We start from the raw sequence: 20,551 nt of genomic DNA on the forward strand, positions 1-20,551 counted from the left end.
AGAAAGAAAGAAAGAAAGAAAGAAAGAAAGAAAGAAAGTATTTTATGAAGTTTCTGTAAACATGTCAGTGATGAATGATGCTATTAGAGGTGGAAGGTCTCAGCATTGGCTAATCCTTGGGGTATATAAAACAATCAAAGGTGAACACTAACACCATTAGTTTTGTTCATGAGATAGATGGTCCAATCAACACACACACACACACACACACACATGTAAATATCCATGCTAAGCTGATACTCGCCGCAGTTTTCCTAAACAAAGGCACAGAAACACATAACACAACGTTCATGAAGTATTAATGAACTGTTTTGTCCCTTTTGTTGTCTTCTTGCAGGCGTACAGAGGGAGCGTGAGACCTTTTGTCAGCTTCAACGCCAAGCACGATGCCGAATTTCTCCACAAAGCCATGAAAGGAATCGGTGAGTGCCCTCCTTCACCCCCATCCACTCAAACTGCTCTCACACTGCATGCTACTCCACTGCAGTACAGTAAGTCATTGTTCAGACAGTGCAGTATTGACATGTGAAAGTAAACAACCTCTCCAGAGACGTCCATCCTTATCGTTTGGAGAATCTGTGAGTTAAGAGAAGAGATGCCAGAGATTTGTACTGAATCTCCTGGAAGTAGATGTGTTAGGAGCTCAAATCAATGAAACATCACTTACATCTTACATCAGTTTATAAGCACTAAGACCCCAAGTACTAAATCAGCTTTATGCTTTTTTCTTTTACAACGTTAATAATCAGTAACATAATCTGGAGCATGACATCAGATGATTTGCATTCGCCTTCGGTTATTTAACCTTTGACCCAATTTTTCTGCAGGAAAAGATTGACTGAGACGAGCTGTAATTACAACTTCCATCTGCAGTCATTAATGTAAATCAATGGGCCTGATGATGATCAGTGAATTAGAAGCATACTTGACAGGGTTTCACCATCAAGCTCTCTTCTGCAACTGCACAAAAAAAAAAAAGGAAAGGAAATCTATAGTTTCAATCAAATAAATAAGTTAATGGGTTGAAGTGCTGTATCTGTTTAGCTCCATATAAGCAATGGAGCTGAATTAACGCTGTTGAAGCAAGTGAAAGATGGTGGACACAAGGTCATTTGTCTTTTAATCCAATTCATTTAAGCAACTTATAACTGAAAATACAGGCACAGAGGTTTGCTGGTTAAGCCAGAGCCTGAAAACAACAACCTGACAATAACGTGATGAAGACATTTCTTGCATCAAATGTAATTTTCTTGAGTCTAGCACAATGATCAGCCTAAATATCCTTTTCTCCCAAAGATCCTGATGCTCATTTATGCTGAAAACTGATAAACGGTTTAAAGAAAAATGACAAAACGATTTTCAAGACTCGATAACAGAAAATGATGACAAGCTGAGAATGATTCTGATTCAGTTAATAAGCCAAATCATTTTATATTTATGTGGCAACCGGCCAATCCTCCTTCCACACTCATACACTCATCAGACTTTGAATGACACTAACACTAAACTAGTGATTGAGGCTTTATAAGATTATTTTCCTTGTCAGACAAATGAAACTGAATAATCTGAAAGCAGCTTCTAGAAACTCTTGAATTCCTGTTTCTGTAGTGTCAATATCTCTCTCTTACGCTTCCTGATTGCTTTGGAACTTTCACAATAAGTGTAATTAGGAAATGTCCACTTATCTATAGTCTGAGCTGTCATCAGAGCTCATTAGGGCTTTGTGGCATTTCCCCCTCAGACTCAAGTAGCGCGTCGATGCTCTGAGGAGATGCCACCTATTGTTCCTTTTCTTGTTTGTCTATCTCGGCTGTTTTCCCTGAGCTGCTCGTGACTTTCAAGGGCTATTGATTATGAGATCATCAGCTTCACCCATCCTTTCATTTGCTCATCTCCTGCTTTAAAAGGTCAATTTCTCATTTCCAAGTATATTGAAAGGAGTCAATTGTCCTCAATAAGGAGATTATGGAGAGCATCCTCATATACGGAATGGCAGCTGTGTACTGTGAATGTGGAATGGAATGAAGGTTGATGTTGTTGTTCATTTACACTGGTCTGATTGCTGGAAGGGCAGTATTCCACATCCATGCTCATTTTGAATTCTGGAGCAGGTACGGATGAAGATGCCATCCTGATGATTCTGTCCGCACGAAGCAATGATCAACGCCAGGAAATTAAGGCAGCGTACAAAAAGGCCTACGGAAAGGTAAACCGAGTCCGCCGGGAATGGAACAGAGAGACGATGACAAACAGCAGTTAGACTAATGGACGGTTACAGATCATAGCTGTCCTCACTTACTAACATTACCAGCATGACGCTCAGGGCAAGAACTGCTATTGCTATTGTAAATAAGTGTAGTTAGGCTTTCGGTTTCCTTTTTCTCTTACTCCCTATTCATTATGTTCATTTGCTCTAGGCTAGAACAAGAATGATCATGGGCTTGTAAGGGAAACATTCACCTTCAGTGATCTCAAGCCTATCCATCACTAACCGGACAAACAGGAAATTGCATTTCTTCCAGAATTACTGCAGGTTTAATATTGAGACCTAAATTAGTAATTTTATTATTTGGCTCAACACAAATTGTCAGACTGAAAGTGCTTCTGGATACCTTTTCTTTTGTTGCTAAGGCAAGTCAAGAAATGGGAATGTTTGGTTTGTTTTATAGTAAATACTTTATTTAAACCTCTTAGTTTGATTTGACATTTCTTAGGTCTCAGATAAAAAATGAGACATTGAAACTCAAAAACTGGTTGCGTCTTAAAAGATGCTTGTTAGTCTGAATATTGAAGGCATTGACCAAACAGCAGCGTCTACGGTTTTTTTATACACAAACACACTATTCACATCACACACATCCATACATTCTGCAGCAATCTCTTAATATGTGATTGAGTGCATATAGAAATCAATTTCAAATGCAGCCCAGTCTAACACTCTCAGCATTGGCCAGTGCTTCAAGGGTATAAACTGAAAAGAAAATATAGATTTTTTCCCCCCTATGTTCTCTTCTCTTCATTCAAGTGAGAATTTTGAATGCTTTTATATTTGTCCTAGTTATTCATTCATTATCAGCTCACATGTTCTATGACATCTTTTAAAACACATAACCAGTGATCCCCTTTGTTATTTTCAAAGTGCAGCTATATTAGTTGAAATCCAGTGTGTGATATGAAGGTAAAAGCTCTGAGTGTGAATGGATACAGCAGCACCAGTCTGACCGTGAGGAGAGATGATGGCTCATTGATAATGTTCATCTGATTTCTTTCATTTTAAAACATTTCCACTTGGAGGTCAATACAAATACAATTATTATTATTTGTGGTTTTTCTCACCATTAGCCATTTCCCCCCCGTACAGGACCTGGTCAGTGCACTGAAATCGGAGCTGGGTGGGCTGTTTGAGAACCTGATCGTGGCCCTGATGACCCCCCCTGTCCTCTATGACGCCACCAAACTGCACAAAGCAATAAAGGTAGTTTCTGATCATCTTTTTGTACTAACTACAGTAGAAACATGGGCCTTTGGAAACTGATAACAATAAGAGCTTATCTGACTCTTTATAGCCAATGGGAGACACATCACTGGACACAGCACACACAGCACACACAGCACACTGTTTACATGCTGTGTGGGCAGTTCTGTATAATGAAAATCATCTTTCATATAGTGTCATTTCCATAAATCCTCTAACCTTGCCTGTCTGTATCTGCTCCAGGTCTATTAAAGGTCAGAGGCTGAGGCTGTGTCTTATTAGATCTACCCTGCCTTCATCTGATTGTCTTTGTATAGCTGGAAGTCAAGATTGCTCACCCTTCGTATTGTTCAGTCTCCAGTGCTTGGTGCGGGTTTTCAGACCCCGGGTGGTTGTTAAAGCTATGAATTACTTGTCTCGTTTGAATCTATCTGTCACACTTGTAACACTGCTCAAATTACTAACTTGTGCCACCAAATTGGAGGCACAGCATCTGAGCAAACACCATGTTTTTGTTGGTGCTGCAGGCTACATCAACCATTTTATTAGTCTGATGGGACAAAACATTTCATGCATGGCATACTCAGATCTGATGTCGCAATCAAGGCTCGCGCAGACACAATTAGCAAACTCTGGATCCTCTTACAAAATGCAAATTGGACTTTTCACCCTTCTCATTATACTTTACATTACCAGTGAATTAAATGCTAAATCAATGTGAGGACAAAGTATTCCTAAACTGGTCGTGATGTTAAACCCACAGCTCCATTTGTCAGTTTTTATCGGAATTTAGCCTGAAAGATAATTCTCCTCCGTACTGGAATATTAAACAGAATTTACTTATTTAAGATAATCTGCACAGTATAATGTATGTCTCTAATATTATATTTTACATTAAATTCCTCCGTAGTATCTAGGAGAAGATGAGATGAGATGCAGTGAGGTTGCACTACAATACAAAATGTACACATACTGTATTTCATCATGCTGTGTGTGTGTGTGTGGTTCCTCAGGGAGCTGGGACTGATGACGACGTGTTGATTGAGATCCTGGCCTCCAGGACCGGTGAAGAGATGAAAGATGTCATCAAAGTTTACAAGAAAGGTGAATCACTGACCAAAATCATTCAACATTGTGAAATTGCAGTCATGAACAAAATATGCTAACGCCAACAAATAATCATAATCATAATAATAATCTCAATGTATGTCTATCTAGTGTTTCTATGGATTACATTTCTTTGTCAAAGCTAAATAATTCCTTTAAAAAATCCTATAATAATTGATTTCCCCTAAAGTAGAAGAGCATTGTGGTTCAAATACTGCAACTTGAGAACATGATGTAATAACAACATGAAAAGCGATGAGGCAGGTGATATCTCCTCCAAAGATGGATGTTAAATGTTGAGAAGTTGGTCATTTTACATCTGGATCTGCATCTTAACACATATATCCATAAACAACCATGCTGATTGGACGACGGATTATTTCTGGAGAGCGGGGACTTAAAGTGCACTTAACTAAAAAGCATAGAAAAAGTAGCTGTCATGCGTCCAAAAGCAACATAAATGTCTCGTCTAGTATGGAGTTCCTGTTCCTCCAGTGCATTATTGTTGACCTGAACCTATTCACAGCAGATGGTGCATCTCTCTTTGATTTTCCACTGTAATCCTGAGCGGTTGGTTGTGTGTATATTCCTGTCATCGGGCCTTTTTTAACACCCCGTCCCACTCAAATGGAACGCTGCCAAAATGTTCGGGTGCCCCACCTGCACTGTTCCAACATACCTGCCCTGAACTGCAATAAACCATAATGGAAACTAGTATGTGACAAACAAAGCATGGAGGGCCAAAGGCAAAGAGGGCAGTTTATTTGATCTGGACAAAGGAGGAAGGCAGCGCTAATCAAATCTGCTGTTGGAGGCCCCCGCTGCAAAATGGAGGACGGCCCACTGGGGTCGATGCAACCGTTAATGGCTGCTGTGAGTGGAAGTGTAAACAATCTTTCTCCTTCTCCTCTTCTCCTCTTTCCTCTAGAGTTTGGCAGCAAGCTGGAGAAAGACGTCTGCGGTGACACATCAGGGTACTATCAGAAACTGCTGGTGATCCTCCTGCAGGTATGAGGGGCTAGTAGGACTTATATTTCCTCTCCTGATAATGAGAAGCCGGCGACTCCATTACAAAGTCATGAGCGGTTTTGGTGCAGGTCGTGGGAAGGGGAGGAGACGGAGACAGGATTGCGGTGTGTATAGATAGCATCTCGAGTTTGGTTTTACAGACAGAAATGTAATCTTCGTGGCATGCTAGGATCTCAGTGTAGGCAGAGGATACTGTCATCTCCAAGGCGTTACAGGTATTAGAAGCTATTAGCGGGTGTGACGTCATTTTGTTTCCATCCAACCTGACCTAGCTTTTGTTTTCCTTCTACCTGTTTGTGTTTTTTGTTTGTCTGCTGTGAAGGGGGCCCGAGAGGAGGGGATAGATGAGGATAAGATACAGAAAGATGCACAGGTAAGAATTAAAAAGATGATCAAACACACACGAGAGCTGCTGTTTTTGTTTTTGAGTGTATTTCCACCTGGTCACTTCATGACATCTTGGGCAGATCAGAACACCATCCAGTATTGAAAACACACTCCAGTCACACTTGAGACCTTCGTTATTCTAGCTCGTCCGTTCTCCCTGTTAGTATCTTTAGCCCCTGTGTAGGCGCTCTGACAATTTTTTGCCAAATCTTATTTTCACAGCACATAACAAGAGTTTTGCTTGATCGCGTTCTTCACCTGGCAAATCCAGCATCCTTCTCCCATACATGACTCTCATCCGGGGTTGCTGTTGCTTCTGCGTGCTGAGGTTGTAACGTTAGCAGGCCACTTCTGTAACTCTAACACACTTCACCGCACATGCTGAGGGTACGACTTCCTAGTGACGTCGCTCAGTAGAGGAGTAAAGGTTACTGCTTGCAGAGTGATGAGATCTGTGGGTGACAACAAATAAGTGTCCCATGTGTAATTACTAAAACCTGATACAGACATTAGACAACCAACATGTTGTATTTGCTTTATTTATGTTCAGAAAATGAAAAAGAACAGAATATGAAAACAGGAAGATGACATCTTTGCTACAGGGATGAAATTATTAAATGTCTCCATCTTCTTTGAAAGGTCACCATGTCAAAGATTGTATTCGTTGCAGACGTTTCCTGTACAATCAGGAGCTAAAGGATGATCACAGTGCTCTTTGTGAACGAGTCGATCAGTTTGAATATCATACAATATAACCTCTGGGTATTGAAAAATGTGTTTGTTCAGAGCCAGGCTCCATTATTTCAATTGAGCTGTGAATTAGGAATTAACCTCAATAGTGATCCACCATATCACCATGCTGACGCTCCTATTTGACTGGTAACATATCAGATTATTATATATAATAATAACATCACATGCAAAGCCATGAATGTGTGACTATACAATTTCACAATGTCATTTTTCTCTCATGACAGCAACTTTTCAGTGCTGTCATTTCTGTTCTATCTGGGTGTTAAAATAAGTCTTCATAATTCTGCTGTGTGTGTGTGTACGCCTGTGTTTGTGTGTGTTTGTGTGACTGCAGGACTTGTATGAGGCTGGTGAAGGCAAGTTTGGCACAGATGAGGAAAAATTCATTACAATTCTTGGCAACAGGAGCTTTGAACATCTCACAGAAGGTGAGTGTTTTTGTCTGTGTGTGTGTGTGTGTGTGTGTGTGTGTGTGTGTGTGTGTGTGTGTGTGTGTGTGTGTGTGTGTGTGTGTGTGTGTGTGTGTGTGTGTGTGTGTGTGTGTGTCTCTGCCTGCCTCCCACTGACCAAAAAACTCAATGAAAACTTTCTCCAGACCTGAGACGAATCTACAATGTGTAACATCTGAAATGTGAGGAAAATATTGATATTGTCGGTGAGTGTACAGAGCGGTGTTGGTGTTGAAATAGCAAATCCCATAATTTATTTAACTTGGTCACATCGCCTCTGTGAATTATTTCAGCTTTGACGTCAAATGAATCATTAACAACTCATTCAGATGCTGTAGACCGGCTGAAGCACCTTCATTTTAGCTTCCAGGCATATGTTGCCATAGTAACCTCCCTAGAGTTGATCTAGGTTTGGTTTTTGGATGAAGAAAATCCATATTTTCATGCAATCTAGGTTAGCAAACTCTGCTTTCTAAACCCAATGTCTGGAAATACATTTCTTCTTTTCTTGTTTCTCAGACCCATGAGTCTGTTGTGGGAGTGTTGCTGGGATAAAATTTGGACTTTGGATAAAATGCCAAATGAGTTAATAAATGTATGCATGAATGTGCTGCTGGATAAAAATGGCTGATTGATAAGCTGTTACTCCAATCTGCCAAACGATGGTGGTTGGACTTCATCCCAGTTACATAGCGGTTCTTTTCTTGACTGTTCAAGGCAAAGTAAGTTCCAAAGATACTTTGAATGTTTGACAAGAGGTGGGAGTCTGAAGGGACAGACCCTTGGGTACCACTGGAACTTGTAGGTTATAATATTCATAATGATGCAGATATAATGCAGATGTTTCCACCAAAAGCACTGTGTCAAGCTCATAATTTATCAGTCATTGTTAATTTCATTAATTTGTTGCGGCTTGTGTTAGAGATGTGAATCACCAGATAAAGGATGCTATGATATATTTCACATATGTGTTTTAGTTTTGAAGAAAGCATTTGACAAGACAATGAGCAGATAGCTATGAGACATTTTGGAGATTGTTGTTTTATGTACAGAGAGAAGGGGGAAATGAGAGAGAAGGACAAAAGAAGGAAAGAAATGTTGATTGGGACCTTGGGAATGTCATACACATGTCAACAAAATGTATAAGGAGACGAGGAGACGGTGACTCTGGCTACTGACAAGCACAGTGGGGTTGTGTATAATAGGGGAGAGAGGCAGAGGTAGACAGCAGAAAGCCACAGCCATCAAAGGTTATGTAGAAATAACACAATAGATGACATCAGTGTCGTTAGTTTGACCATCAGCTCGGGATCGCATCATGGGCTGTGATGGGAGAAAAAGAGCAAAAGAAAAAGGGGGGAGACGCAGGGAGGGAGAAAGGAGAAAAACAAAAAGTGAAGAAATCCTCCCCAAAGACCTGACACACCCCCCCACCCCAGCAGTCACACAAACCCACTTTCACAGACATCCATCCTGTCCCGTCTGCGATAAAGAAACTATTCGGTTGTTCCAGTCATTGTTCTGGCATAGCCTGTAAATATGTAAAGTAGGAAAGAAATGGTTACCGTTTACGATAGAACTTGGTGACTCTGTGTGTCTCCTCATTGTGTATTTGATTTTCTCGAGTTTAAGAAAAAACATTGTGTCCCTCAGCCATTGTGAGGCAGAGGGAGGGCTGAGGGATTTCCATTGTAAAAGCAGACGGCGCCCAGACGGCTGTTAAGTTGGCGGGAGTTGAGTGGAGATCCAAAGATGGTGATATGAGGGGAAGGTAGAAACTGCATTCCCAAAATGGTGGACATTGTGTTGAAGTAACCAGTAATTGCGTAACCTGGGGCCAAGAAGAATCATGTGGCTTAGATTGCTGTGCGAGTTCGAACATCTATCACATTTGTCCGCTACCTCTTGGTACATTTAAGATAATCTGGAAACCATCCTAGTAAAAACAATTGCTTAAAGGACTGTGTACATTCAGGATCACATGTACATAGAAAGCTAATTTCAAAACACGTAATTTAGGTTTTAGTCAGCACACAGGTCTATTAAACGGGGCAGAATCTTTCTAACACTAAGGAGTTGTTTATTGCTCTTAAATTGAATTAAATGCCCTGATTCATCTCTTCCTTTGTTTTGTCCTCCTTAGTATTTGATGCCTACAAGAAGATCGCCAACACTGACATAGAGGAGAGCGTTAAAGGCGAGACCACTGGGAATCTGGAGAACCTGATGGTGGCTATTGGTGAGTCTTGATGATAGCAGGTTGATCCTGAGCACTGGACCGTAAAGACTCGCCTGTTTAGTCTCTGTGGAGGTTTTACTGACAAGCATGAAACACAGTGTGGTGATGCTTGAGTCAGAATCAATACTGTTATATAAAGTTGTAAATCAAACCAATCCAGGGTCAGATTAACATGACAAAAATTCAATGTACTTTTTTTCCTCACACAGTGAAGTGCGTCAGGAGTGTTCCAGCTTTCTTTGCTGAGTCTCTGTATAAATCTATGAGGGTAAGTGTCTGTGCTTCACCTTGGCTGTAATTCTTTTTTATTTATTCATTTTTTACATATTTTCATCTCTAAATGACTCAAATACTCAGTTTCTTGCATTTCTGCTTGATCAATGTGTGCTTCCTGTGTGTCAGGCTGTCCTGCTTGCTTACCGTTACCCCCACTATAATTTATTAAATGTTTTGACTTGAGGTCTTCTCAGATGTCACTCAGTTCCTGTGTTAGGTTCAATAAATTATGAGAACTATTTCTTAGAAATAGTTGGCTCCACAGAAATTCCTCCAAGCCACACAGAAGGAGAGTCATTTCAGAGAGCTTGATGAAGAGTCTGAAAAACAGGTTTCACAGATCATTAACTCGAGCTGTTGTTGTTGTTGTTTCTGTGTTCAGCGTGCTGGAACTGATGACGACACTCTGACGAGAATCATGGTGTCAAGGAGCGAAGTGGACATGCTGGACATCAGGGCCTGTTTCAAAAAGACGTACGGGTCTTCTCTCTACACCACCATCCAGGTACCACTCACTATGGCACAACCATCATCATGCACAAACATCCAGTAGCTTTCTCTCTTCAATCTCTACTCCAAACAGGTATATTGTTCATACACTGGTTACGTCAGTGCAGAGTGATGAAGAGGAGAGGCAAGCGGCTTGTACAGATGTGATAAGTAGTGCCATGTGATTTAAAAAAATGATACATCCAGAAAGGCATTCATTAGAGCTCATACCTCCAACAAAGTCAATTTGCGCAATAGAAAAAGCTTAAATAATTAAGGGGTTATTCTTTTTTCGGGCATATAATCACAAAAACAACAGGTTTAGTTCATTTCTGCCATAGGGATGTAATAAATGTAATGCTGTCACATCCTGGACATATTGAAGTAGAATATTTTAGCAAGATAACTGAAAAATTCTTGACAGGTGTTTATTTATTATTGTAGAGAGGTGAGTCATGGGCTTTGGGACATTGTGACAGACTTTCAGGTGGATCTAGATCATAGTTTTTAAGTTATTACATTTATAAAACATTTTAAGGCCTTAGACAACCATTCATGCCTATATCAACACTCAATTACCACTAGATGGTAGCAGAGAGTATGGATAGTACAGCCAGACTTTAAACTGGTGGTTAGAAAAGCATTTTATTTATCCAGCAGTCAAGTGCTTATAGGGTTAATATGGCACAAATAACTACCACCACCACCACCACCACCACCATCATCAACAACAGAGCTCCTGCCAGAACAGTTCCGCCATTGTTGAAGAGATTCCATTAATATCTCCCTAAACTATAAAAGAGAACATATTTTAATTGACCAGATCCAGATTTGTATCCAGATCTCGACCTGGATCTGGATCCACACCAAAATTTAATGAGTTCATTCACCAAAGTAGGTAATTCTGCTAATTAACTGACAAATGAAAACATAAGGCAGGAACGTTGTATAGGGAATAATAATGAGCTAATATGAATGAGAAAATAACGACCATTTCCATTAGCAACAGGAATTCATCTCTAAAACATTTATTGTGATAGATAGCAGCAAATATCCACAAAAACCGAAATGTTCTGTGGCAATTTAGAACCTTTTCTGTGGACAAAACACCACGGCAACGACATCTCAAAATGTTACACCAAAAATAGACGTTTTGTACTTTGTACGTTTGAATTGAAGTAATTTGCGCTTGTCTCCTTGAGTGATTAAACAGGACACAGTGTAATAAAGCAGCAGTTCTCTACACACTAATTATAGTGATGTTGCAACAAACTGATGACAGAAAATCTCTTTTGTGAAATTAACAGGAAGAAATTGAATTTGTGGAAATTTTGGGTTTGGTTTATGACAATGAAGTTGTGCATTATTCAGTAGAATAAAAAGTTCTGATCATCCTGGTCGGTTTCCTCTCGAGGATCTTCTTAACTCTGTGTTGTTCTGCAGGAGGACACAGACGGCGACTACCAGAAGGCTTTGCTGTATCTCTGCGGTGGGAATGATTAATAACTTAATAATTAGTTTCATGATATACAGCGGCATGATGAGTCACAATGCTGCTGCCAGACAAAGCTGTAGGAGATGGGTTTATTGATCGATTATTTCTGACTTTGCTTGCTATTGATTGAATTAGTGTGAATTACCAATTTGTCATTCTGATTTATGAGTTTATGAACAGCAGATGGAATATATTCATGTGGTGTAGTTGGGATTATAACCCTCTTTAGTTTAAAGCTTTTTCAGAGCAAAAGTGAAGGATAGTGGGACAATCAGGTGTGGAAGAATTTGCTCAAATTAAACCAAAACATTATTTTCAATTCAATTTTTGTTTGAATTCAATGTTTTAATGATTGATTTTGTTATATCTCTTATTCTAGAAAGGAGTAGGAAGTCAAGAAACAGTAGAATAAAGAAAGTTTTCAATTGCAACTGGAAAAAATGTGTAGATTCATTTCCAAATATTTAGATTTTTCTCCAGAATCAAGAATGTTCCAAATTTTTTTTACTGTGCAAGTTCATAGGTGTCAAACAAAAGACACATTTAATGAAAAGGAAAATGATTTTTAAAACAAAGACTTCCGACCCCAGAGGGTTTGTGGTCAATATTATTGTTTTCAATGTGTTTGGAAAAATTAACTGAAAGTGTCTGTTTGCACGTCTTTGTCACCTTATTGGTGCTCACTGCGAGTGTTAAATGCAAATAAAGCCACAAACAAACACAAAGCCACTGCTGAATTATTAAAGTTCTCATGTTTGCAGCTCCTCTTCTCTCATTAATTACAAATGATCTGATCTGGACTTGAATTCCAAACGCAACTGTCAGTGATTAATAAGTAATGAGACACTATTAGACATTTGTTCACTCATAGAGTCATTTGCTGCCTCTAAGTCTTTCTGCATGATGGTGACTGATGTCAAACCTAAATGTAGATCAATAAATGGAAATTCTGAGAATTTAGCAGAAGTTACACCACAAGGTGGCAGCAAAGTCATTTTTCTTCACATGGTTTATCATCAGTATGACTCATATCCTCTGTATCAACTCATTCCATTGTTTCATTAAAGCTAGATCAATTTTTAATGACATAGAAACGTCCAGGGCTCCATACTCCAGTGTATAAGCTTGATGTATTGTGGATCATTTTGTACAACATTCCCTGCTCTAAGTATTTAGTCTTGTCGGAAACTTTTGGCTCTGAGCTATAATTTAAAATAAAGTTCTGTGAGTTTAAATCAACACACAACTTGTGTTTGCATTTGTTAAGACTGCCAAAGTCTCCATGGCTGTGAGCCCGAAGACATTAAAGCTTTGATCGTGATGTGACCTTCTGCTCCCATCAGCCAATCAACATAAATCCAACACCTACTGATGATGTGCAGACTGAAGCAGCGTCTCAGTATTTGTACACAGAGTAAACAAGTGTCTGAGTCCTAACGATCACTTAGACACATGCATATATTCCACAACATAAACACAAGCGATATTATAACGATGAGATCTTGAGCCCCCTTTTCAATAAATCTGTCTGCTCCAATTTGTGTTATGACGTCACAAACCACCTCAAGGTTAGAAAGTGCTTTCATGTATTGGCACGTTTCCCCCGTCAAACATCTGCTCTCCTCCTCTTGTGTTTTCTCCACATCACTTCAAACAGCTTATAAGTGTAGATTACCTTCCCTCTGTTTTTGGGTTTAGGTCAGGACGCTGCAGTTCCATTTCTCTGGCCACATTGCACAAGATTCTCATTGTATATTGACTTCATATACGCGGTTTTGCACTTAATTACTGAGTGACTTTGCTCCCATATGAAAGGCGGTATTAACTATTGACTAGAGCTGCACTAATTCAAATGAGGTAAACCTATTGAGTGGCCACATTCATTCTAAACGCTGCAATCTGGACTGATTCCATGGATTACATCTTTATTGAGGGAATGAATCAGGATCAAGGTCAGGTCATTTTAGTTCAGGAACATACAGCACTGACAACCAACATCTTAAGAACGTCTCATATGACATTGTACAGAGCACAAGATGTACCCACCCTGTACAATATGTACAGCAACAAGTATCAACATAGCCACTGTGCACCCAGGACACAATAGATGCATTGTCACAGGTTTTGTTTGCATTATTTTGAGGGCTTCTATATGAGATCTCTGCTATGGTACAAAATGAGTACCAGAATGTGTCTGTGGGTGGTTGATGGTGATGACTTGGCCACTTCAGTTTGCTTCATTAGAATAGAAATAGAAAACTGGATGGCACAATTTTCTTGTATCTAATGAGAATTTCAAACATTGCACGATCAATACATGAACTTTTTGTAGAATTATATTTTTCCTACTTTGTTTGAATTCTTTCTTTTACCGTCGACACTGATTTTTTATTTATTTTAATGTTTTTGGAGATTCCATTGTCTACATTCAATTAGAAGGTCAATAATTTTCTTTTTTTCTTACTTAATGCTTTGTTTTTCTACAACAATGACTCTCAATCCTTGTCCTTGTTTACCCCATCACTGCAGATTCTTACATTGTTTTTACAGAATTCTTTCCAGTAAGTCTAACAAGCAGTACATTTTTAGGAGGCAAATGAAAACCAAGTTCAATTCAAAGTAAAATGACAAACAATAATTTTTAGACTCCGTACGGTTAATGTGAAAATGTGACCTTAGATCTCGTGTCAAGTTCAAACTCCAGCCACCAACCTGCCCTCACCTCATCCCTCTGTAACAATGCAGTGTTTGTGCTGTTTCATTCATTCCACTTATTACTTAATAATCTTGAGTTCACCAAGTCTAAATCTCTTTAGACGTGTATTGTTTGGTTTTGACCAAGGCCCACATCTCTCAGCCAATCAGGAGCCTCCAGCTATCAGGCCACCTTTAGATCAGGGAGGAACATTGAATAGAAGCCAATACTATACAATAATAATCAAACATGTGCATAGGCTCATGCATCATACCTGACATGTACTGTACTGTATGTACTGTACCTCTGCGCTGAACACACTCACCGGCTGAGTGTGCTACGGTTGAAAGGCTGAACAGAATGTGTGGATCATGTAGGCACTTGCTGAAATGCTGCTGGGTTGAATGAGAGACATTTTTGGGCATTAAAATACTTACATAAGTGGAGTCCAAATGAAACAGCACCTTAATGCAGCTTTACGACACACGTGAGGCTCGGATCTCTTTGCTCCTCACACTGTCTGTGTTAGCATTTCTATAGTAGGATTTTTACATTGGCACATGTACAAACTAAATAGTTTTCAGAATCAGTGTTGCCAGCTCAGACCTGACACAGCTGGCCAATCAGAAGAGAGCAGGGCTTTCTAGGAGTTTAACAGCGTGCACAGTCGTGCTGCAGCAAAGGGGAGCACAAGTGTGTTTTTGTTCATTAAAGCATATTAAAAGTTTGGAAACTTAAATGAAAATAAAATGACATTTATTCCCTTTTAAGATTTTTTGTGTGTGACTGTATTTACTCTTTGTCAGTGCCACTTCACTTCCTGTTCCAAGTCCTCCAGAGTCCAGCCTCAGTGTTTATAAAATCAGCTTGAATATTATTAGCTTTCCATTTACATATAGTACAAAATAAGAGCAAGATAATTACTTAATCCTCACATTTTGAGAACTTTAATTACTATTCTAATAGTATTACATTCATTCATTCATTCATTCATTCACCCTTTTCATCCAGATTTTCCTGGACTATCTGATCTGAGGATTCAAACTGGCAACCCTCGGGTCACATTAGGTTTTTCTGCTCCAAAGGATCTGTAGCTTTGGCGAGCTTGTGCTTATTTAGTTTAATTTTCTTCAGTTCAAGAAGTTTGGGAACCGTTGAATTAGTGCATCCAATTTGTTTTTAACTTGCTGATTGAACTTCTTGTTTAACATTTGCAGTTTTACTTGACTTAAATAATGAACTTTAAACCTTTATGTTGGGACCTTCTGTGCGACACAGCAGACATTTACTTTGATTCGTCTTAATGCTGCAACTCATGTTTGATTTGCAGGATTTCCAAATTTTTTACCTTGGGAATGTCGGTGCAGAAGCTTACAAAAGCTAAGGAATGCAGGCTAAGGCTAAGTCTTTAAACACAAACACACACACACAGACACACACGCACAGTCCCTCAGGTTAAATGTGTAATGACTGCCCTCAGTGGTAATTGCTCATGCAGGGACTCACACAGGCTCCAACATATGTGTCTATTTCATTCTGGAAAACAAAATAGTCTGTTAGAAAATAGTGAACAAAGATATCATTAATTATTGAATTTGAAAAAAGCATTTACAGTGTATTGTATTGTGTTATTACAATATGACTGTTTTCCTGAGATGATTTGCTCTTGTCTCATGTTTTATTCATTCTTAAACCTTAAGACCACAATCTGGTACGAACGCACAAACACAAAGGAATTTATGAACGCCAGATAGAAAACAGATATTTATTTATTGAGTCAAATGGAACAATTCCAAACAAAATGAAGAGATAATTGTGTATATTATAAGTGTACTGCAGAAATTGAAACTTAAGTTAAAAAGAAAAGGTGTTTCTGAGCTCAGCATTCTCCAGTCTGGACCATAGTGAAGAAGAATGTGCAGAAGCTCATCAAGGAGGTGTTGCAGTGCTCTTCTGCCAGCTTCCTGTTCGCAGACTGACAGGATTTCACAGCTGTGGGTGTGGGGGATGGGGAGGAAGGTGGGGAAGGTGAGGAAGGTGAGGAAGGTGAGGAAGGTGAGGCAGCCTTCCTCTCTGTGAGTCTGAAATGAGCCTCCCTGGGAGCCTGTCTGCACAGGCCCGTCCTGACCAGAGAGTCTGAGTCCTGGCACAGCTTCTTCTGCTTCTTCAGGGCTCTGGCAATTTGTTTCCAGAACAGCTGGACGTTGTCTCTGTACGGGGGACAGCTGGTCGGCCTGGCAACGTATTCACAGCTGAAGATCCTGTCTGCCTTTTTGCAGGTGACGCTGAGGACGAATAGATCCTCGCCTGTGGCAGCCCAGGTACACTGAGACTTGTCTTTGGTGACCACTTTCCCCTTGATGGGCAGTGGCAAGACAGATCTGGGATGGCGGTCGTCCCTCTGTCCCGTGCTGTCCCTTTCTTTTACCCCGTCCATCCCCTGTCCCCTCAGTCCGTCCGCTTTCTGACAGCTGCTCGCCATCAGCTGATTGGAAATACAAGCCAGGAGCAGCAGGATGGTGACGTGTGTGCGGAGAGCCATGAAGGTAACAATCTACAAGAGAACAAACTTGGGATTGAGATTTTTGCACACTAATTCGTCACAGAATCCCATAACAAACATTTTCAAGATTCTTTTTTTAACTTGTAAAGCTTTACACAGTGAAGCTCCAAGCTATGAAACCGAAGCACATAATGAACTCAAACTGGCCAAGGCAGTGTCACCTTTCAGCATCTTATCTACACTTTTAAAGTTTGTAGCTCCTTTATCTTCTCCTAGTTTTGACCTTCATTTATTGAAAATGAATTCTACTTTACTTACTTCTTACTTTACTTTCTCTTATTTGCTCCTTTTGACTTCTGACTATTTTATAACCCCGTTCAGAAAGGTGATATTAAGATAACATGATTCTGATTATCATGAGATAATTTCAGGGATACATTGTTTCCCAGTTGAATGGTATATAAATATTGTAGGTTTATGATTGAATTAATGTTGTAATAGCATAAAATCATCATCATCAAGCATCATAAAGTCATTACACTGCTGACATTACTAACCCTAACATTCAGATTCAGCACGACTCACATAAACACACTATACTATAGACATGATATGCTGTAAATACCTAGTTAGTTAAGTTATTTGTATGTGTAGGCTTCTATATCATATATATCATAAGTACACATTCAGATGAAGTAACAGTGCATTACCTATTACATAAGCAGTATTTCAGTATCATAAGTTCACTTACCAGAGCTTGTCTGTGTCTTGCCGTGAAGAGCAGAGTTGTCTTTACCTGTAGCTTTCTCTCTCTCTCTCTCTCTCTCTCTCTCTCTCTCTCTCTCTCTCTCTCTCTCTCTCTCTCTGAATGGAGGGCTGATAAGTGGAATTCAGAATTCTCAGCCAATCACAGACTTTGGGGACATTTGAAGAGAAATGGAAGCAAAATGCCTCCACTACAACATTGCACTACTTTATGTAATCTGCCGTTGACTATCATGACATCATCTGTTCTCTGCCCTGTCATAAACAAGGTACATGATTAGATATTCATATAGGAAAGCTTGTTTGTATTTGGTTCATCTTCTATATAGTATTCTATAAAATAGAAATGTGTTTGTTTTCACAGTTGACATTTATATTTAATACATTGATGAATTGTTTCTCTTATTCCCGTGCATACTTCATCTATATACACTTGTTGTACAGCTGCGACAGTTACATCTTTATTACATTAATAGTCAAAATGTGCATTGTGCACCGTGCATAATGTATAAAGTAAAACCACTTCATGCACTTTTCTGTGCTCTAAGCTCATTTGGAGTTGATTGGTGAAGCTTCTGTGGAACATTTTTAGTGACGGGTGTGGGTGCAGATATCAGGCTGGCGTTGGGGTTAGGGTTGGGGTTAGAGCCAGGGTTAGGGTTTCATGTTTACATTCAAAATAGAGGTCTAAAATTTGGTACGTGCCCTTCCAGGTTAGGGTGGGGGGTGGGGGGGGTCTGTGTCAGTCTGACAGTCTGTGTCAAAGCTGTTTGGAATTAATCTTCCCAACCAAAATTGCCAAGAAACCTTTCAAGAGTTCACATTTGATCTTGCTTTTACCCGCGGAGTGGACTCCTCACTCTCCACACTCTCGCCAGATTTGTTTAAATGAGTCTTGAGGCATTTGATAATGCAAATAAGTTTGTTTTAATATTGAACCATCTGTCTTCACAGTGTGCTAATTGTAAATCACCTTGAAAATATTTAGAAACAAGACAAATGATTTGAAATAAGACAGCAGTGACATCCAAAGGATAAATGTGGTATTGCAGGAAGTTATTATAACATTAATACTATTACTACTTCTACTACTACAATAGATTCATAATAATAAACCTTTTTGCTGTCACATTATAATATATTCACTCAGGTTGATGTTTATGTTTTTTCATGATTGAAGATATTTCTGGAAGGAGCAAGGAAATTGATTTACAAAACACAGAAATGTATAACAAATGTTTATTCATATTACAAAAGGAATACACATCAGCCTTTTATTCTAAAAATACAAATGTCCCAACAGTGTAATATTCAAGGTAATAATAATTGATTTAATAAGGCTGTACATACAACAAAACATAAATAAAAGTAAATGGCGTCCAAGTGTTGCATGTTCAGTATGCTGTCTCAAACGTTTATCAAGATGCAGAAACTTTCTCTCAAGAATGTACTTCAGCATGTAAAGTCTCATAGCCTCATAAGAAACAACATTTTGTATTTTGCTCATGTAAGTCAAACAGTGCATTTGTTGCAGATGTGACATTTGGGAAGTAATAAACCAACTACTTTCTTCTCCTCTGCAGATCTGAACATGCTGTTAACTGCAAACGCTTCGGTTCATTTGGAAGTCATGGCAGTGTTATATCTTCCCATTTAAACTTCCTCTGCTGTGGACTCATAAACCCGCCAAGGGCCTTTAATCCAATGTCTGAAGATATTTTCATTAGAACTGCAAATCTGTGAATTTAACAGAGGGAGAAACACATCTAGGGTTAAAATGATTATGCATCAGTTACATCATGGAAGAGGACAAAAAATAATAAAATGCTAAAAGTGATTTGATAAAAAAGTACCTACAATCCACCAGTCCATCACATTATCATAAATAATAAACTACAAACAACAGGTTAACAGTGAAACTTGGTATTGGTGCTCACCTTCCTCTTTATTTCCTGAACCAGCCGAGGACAAAGGTGCAGACCCCTTGCAGTGATCTCCAGCAGTACTGTCGACTCATCCTCTGAGCCTTGCTCTCTGCAGCAGGTGCTGTGGGCCGTGGATCGACTGGTCTGGTGGCCTTCACCACAGTGACCCTTCCTGTAGCTTGTCGTGCTGACTCCAGTCTTGTAGATTCAGGTTGAGGTTCTGGTCTTGCAGGTTTGGCTGTTAGCTTTGGTCCCGCTTGTGTGATCGCTGTTCTTGCTGAGGTGTCTGTCCTGGATCTGGGGAAGGAGGCTGATGAGAAGAGCATCTGAGAGTCATCCCCTGCCTTGCTGCACATTTGAGGCTTGATTGCTTTGGGTGCCTGGCAGGCGTTGTTGAGTTTCCTCAGACTCCACATCAGCTGGACAAAGTAGTGACGAGGGTTTTTGCTATACGAGCGACACATCTGAGGTCTGCCCACGTATTCACACCAGTAGGAACGCGGGCTGCTTTGACACGATAACCTCATTCTGGTGAGTTGCCCGTGACCGGTGATGGTCATGGTGCACACGTCCTTAGCCTTGGTTTGGAACTGGATGGGATCCTCCCAGATGCTTTTCCTCCTGCTGGCGTCACTCTGAGCTTCGGCCAGCCATAGGCAGCAAGCGAGCAGCAGCAGGGCGCTGGCCTGTGTCCACATGGTTTCAGATGGATGCTGAGTGTGTGGAGGAGGAGAGTGGGACTGCACAGGCTCACAGACTCTCCTGCTATTTATTGGCTTTGCAGACAAAGAGGGAATTCAGGTGAAAAAAAAGTCAGAGCAACAGAACGTAGAGGGGAGGGGAGCAGTGAAACATCACTCATGGTTTCTGCTTATAGCCAAAGGTCACATGTGGGACCAGAGAGGACGTTTATTCAAAAGAGTACATTCTGTTACACGTGAAAAAAGAAAGTTTGTCGATTGCA

General features: G+C 39.9%; 3 protein-coding genes across 3 annotated transcripts; 1 reads left to right on the forward strand and 2 right to left on the reverse strand.

Moving 5' to 3' along the window:
* Window positions 1-301: 301 nt before the first annotated feature.
* Window positions 302-11,707, forward strand: anxa5a (annexin A5a). The gene is made up of 11 exons (XM_076149254.1): window positions 302-422; window positions 2,112-2,206; window positions 3,362-3,475; window positions 4,489-4,579; window positions 5,511-5,590; window positions 5,934-5,984; window positions 7,086-7,179; window positions 9,344-9,439; window positions 9,649-9,707; window positions 10,098-10,220; window positions 11,648-11,707. The coding sequence occupies exons 1-11, from the start codon at window positions 302-304 to the stop codon at window positions 11,705-11,707; spliced, it is 984 nt and encodes a 327-aa protein (XP_076005369.1).
* Window positions 11,708-16,171: 4,464 nt separating this feature from the next.
* Window positions 16,172-17,698, reverse strand: fgfbp1a (fibroblast growth factor binding protein 1a). The gene is made up of 2 exons (XM_076149141.1): window positions 17,649-17,698; window positions 16,172-16,948 (listed from the first exon to the last, which is right to left on the reverse strand). The coding sequence occupies exon 2, from the start codon at window positions 16,934-16,936 to the stop codon at window positions 16,274-16,276; it is 663 nt and encodes a 220-aa protein (XP_076005256.1). The 5' UTR covers window positions 16,937-16,948; window positions 17,649-17,698; the 3' UTR covers window positions 16,172-16,273.
* A 1,189-nt stretch (window positions 17,699-18,887) lies between these two features.
* fgfbp2a (fibroblast growth factor binding protein 2a) lies at window positions 18,888-20,350 on the reverse strand. Its single transcript, XM_076149095.1, has 2 exons — window positions 19,600-20,350; window positions 18,888-19,399 (listed from the first exon to the last, which is right to left on the reverse strand). The coding sequence occupies exon 1, from the start codon at window positions 20,283-20,285 to the stop codon at window positions 19,608-19,610; it is 678 nt and encodes a 225-aa protein (XP_076005210.1). The 5' UTR covers window positions 20,286-20,350; the 3' UTR covers window positions 18,888-19,399; window positions 19,600-19,607.
* Between the last annotated feature and the right edge of the window lie 201 nt (window positions 20,351-20,551).

The sequence above is a fragment of the Genypterus blacodes genome, unplaced genomic scaffold, assembly GCF_046128005.1.
Source record: "Genypterus blacodes isolate CSIRO-AG114 ecotype Tasmania unplaced genomic scaffold, CSIRO-AGI_Gbla_v1 ptg000044l_1, whole genome shotgun sequence".
NCBI classification, from domain to species: domain Eukaryota; kingdom Metazoa; phylum Chordata; class Actinopteri; order Ophidiiformes; family Ophidiidae; genus Genypterus; species Genypterus blacodes.

Coding starts and splice junctions, on each gene's coding strand:
- anxa5a (XM_076149254.1), top strand. CDS start 302: ATGAACTGTTTTGTCCCTTTTGTTGTCTTCTTGCAGGCGTACAGAGGG. Junction 5,985..7,085: donor AGATACAGAAAGATGCACAG/GTAAGAATTAAA, acceptor GTGTGACTGCAG/GACTTGTATGAGGCTGGTGA. Junction 9,440..9,648: donor GAACCTGATGGTGGCTATTG/GTGAGTCTTGAT, acceptor TTCCTCACACAG/TGAAGTGCGTCAGGAGTGTT.
- fgfbp1a (XM_076149141.1), bottom strand. CDS start 16,936: ATGGCTCTCCGCACACACGTCACCATCCTGCTGCTCCTGGCTTGTATT.
- fgfbp2a (XM_076149095.1), bottom strand. CDS start 20,285: ATGTGGACACAGGCCAGCGCCCTGCTGCTGCTCGCTTGCTGCCTATGG.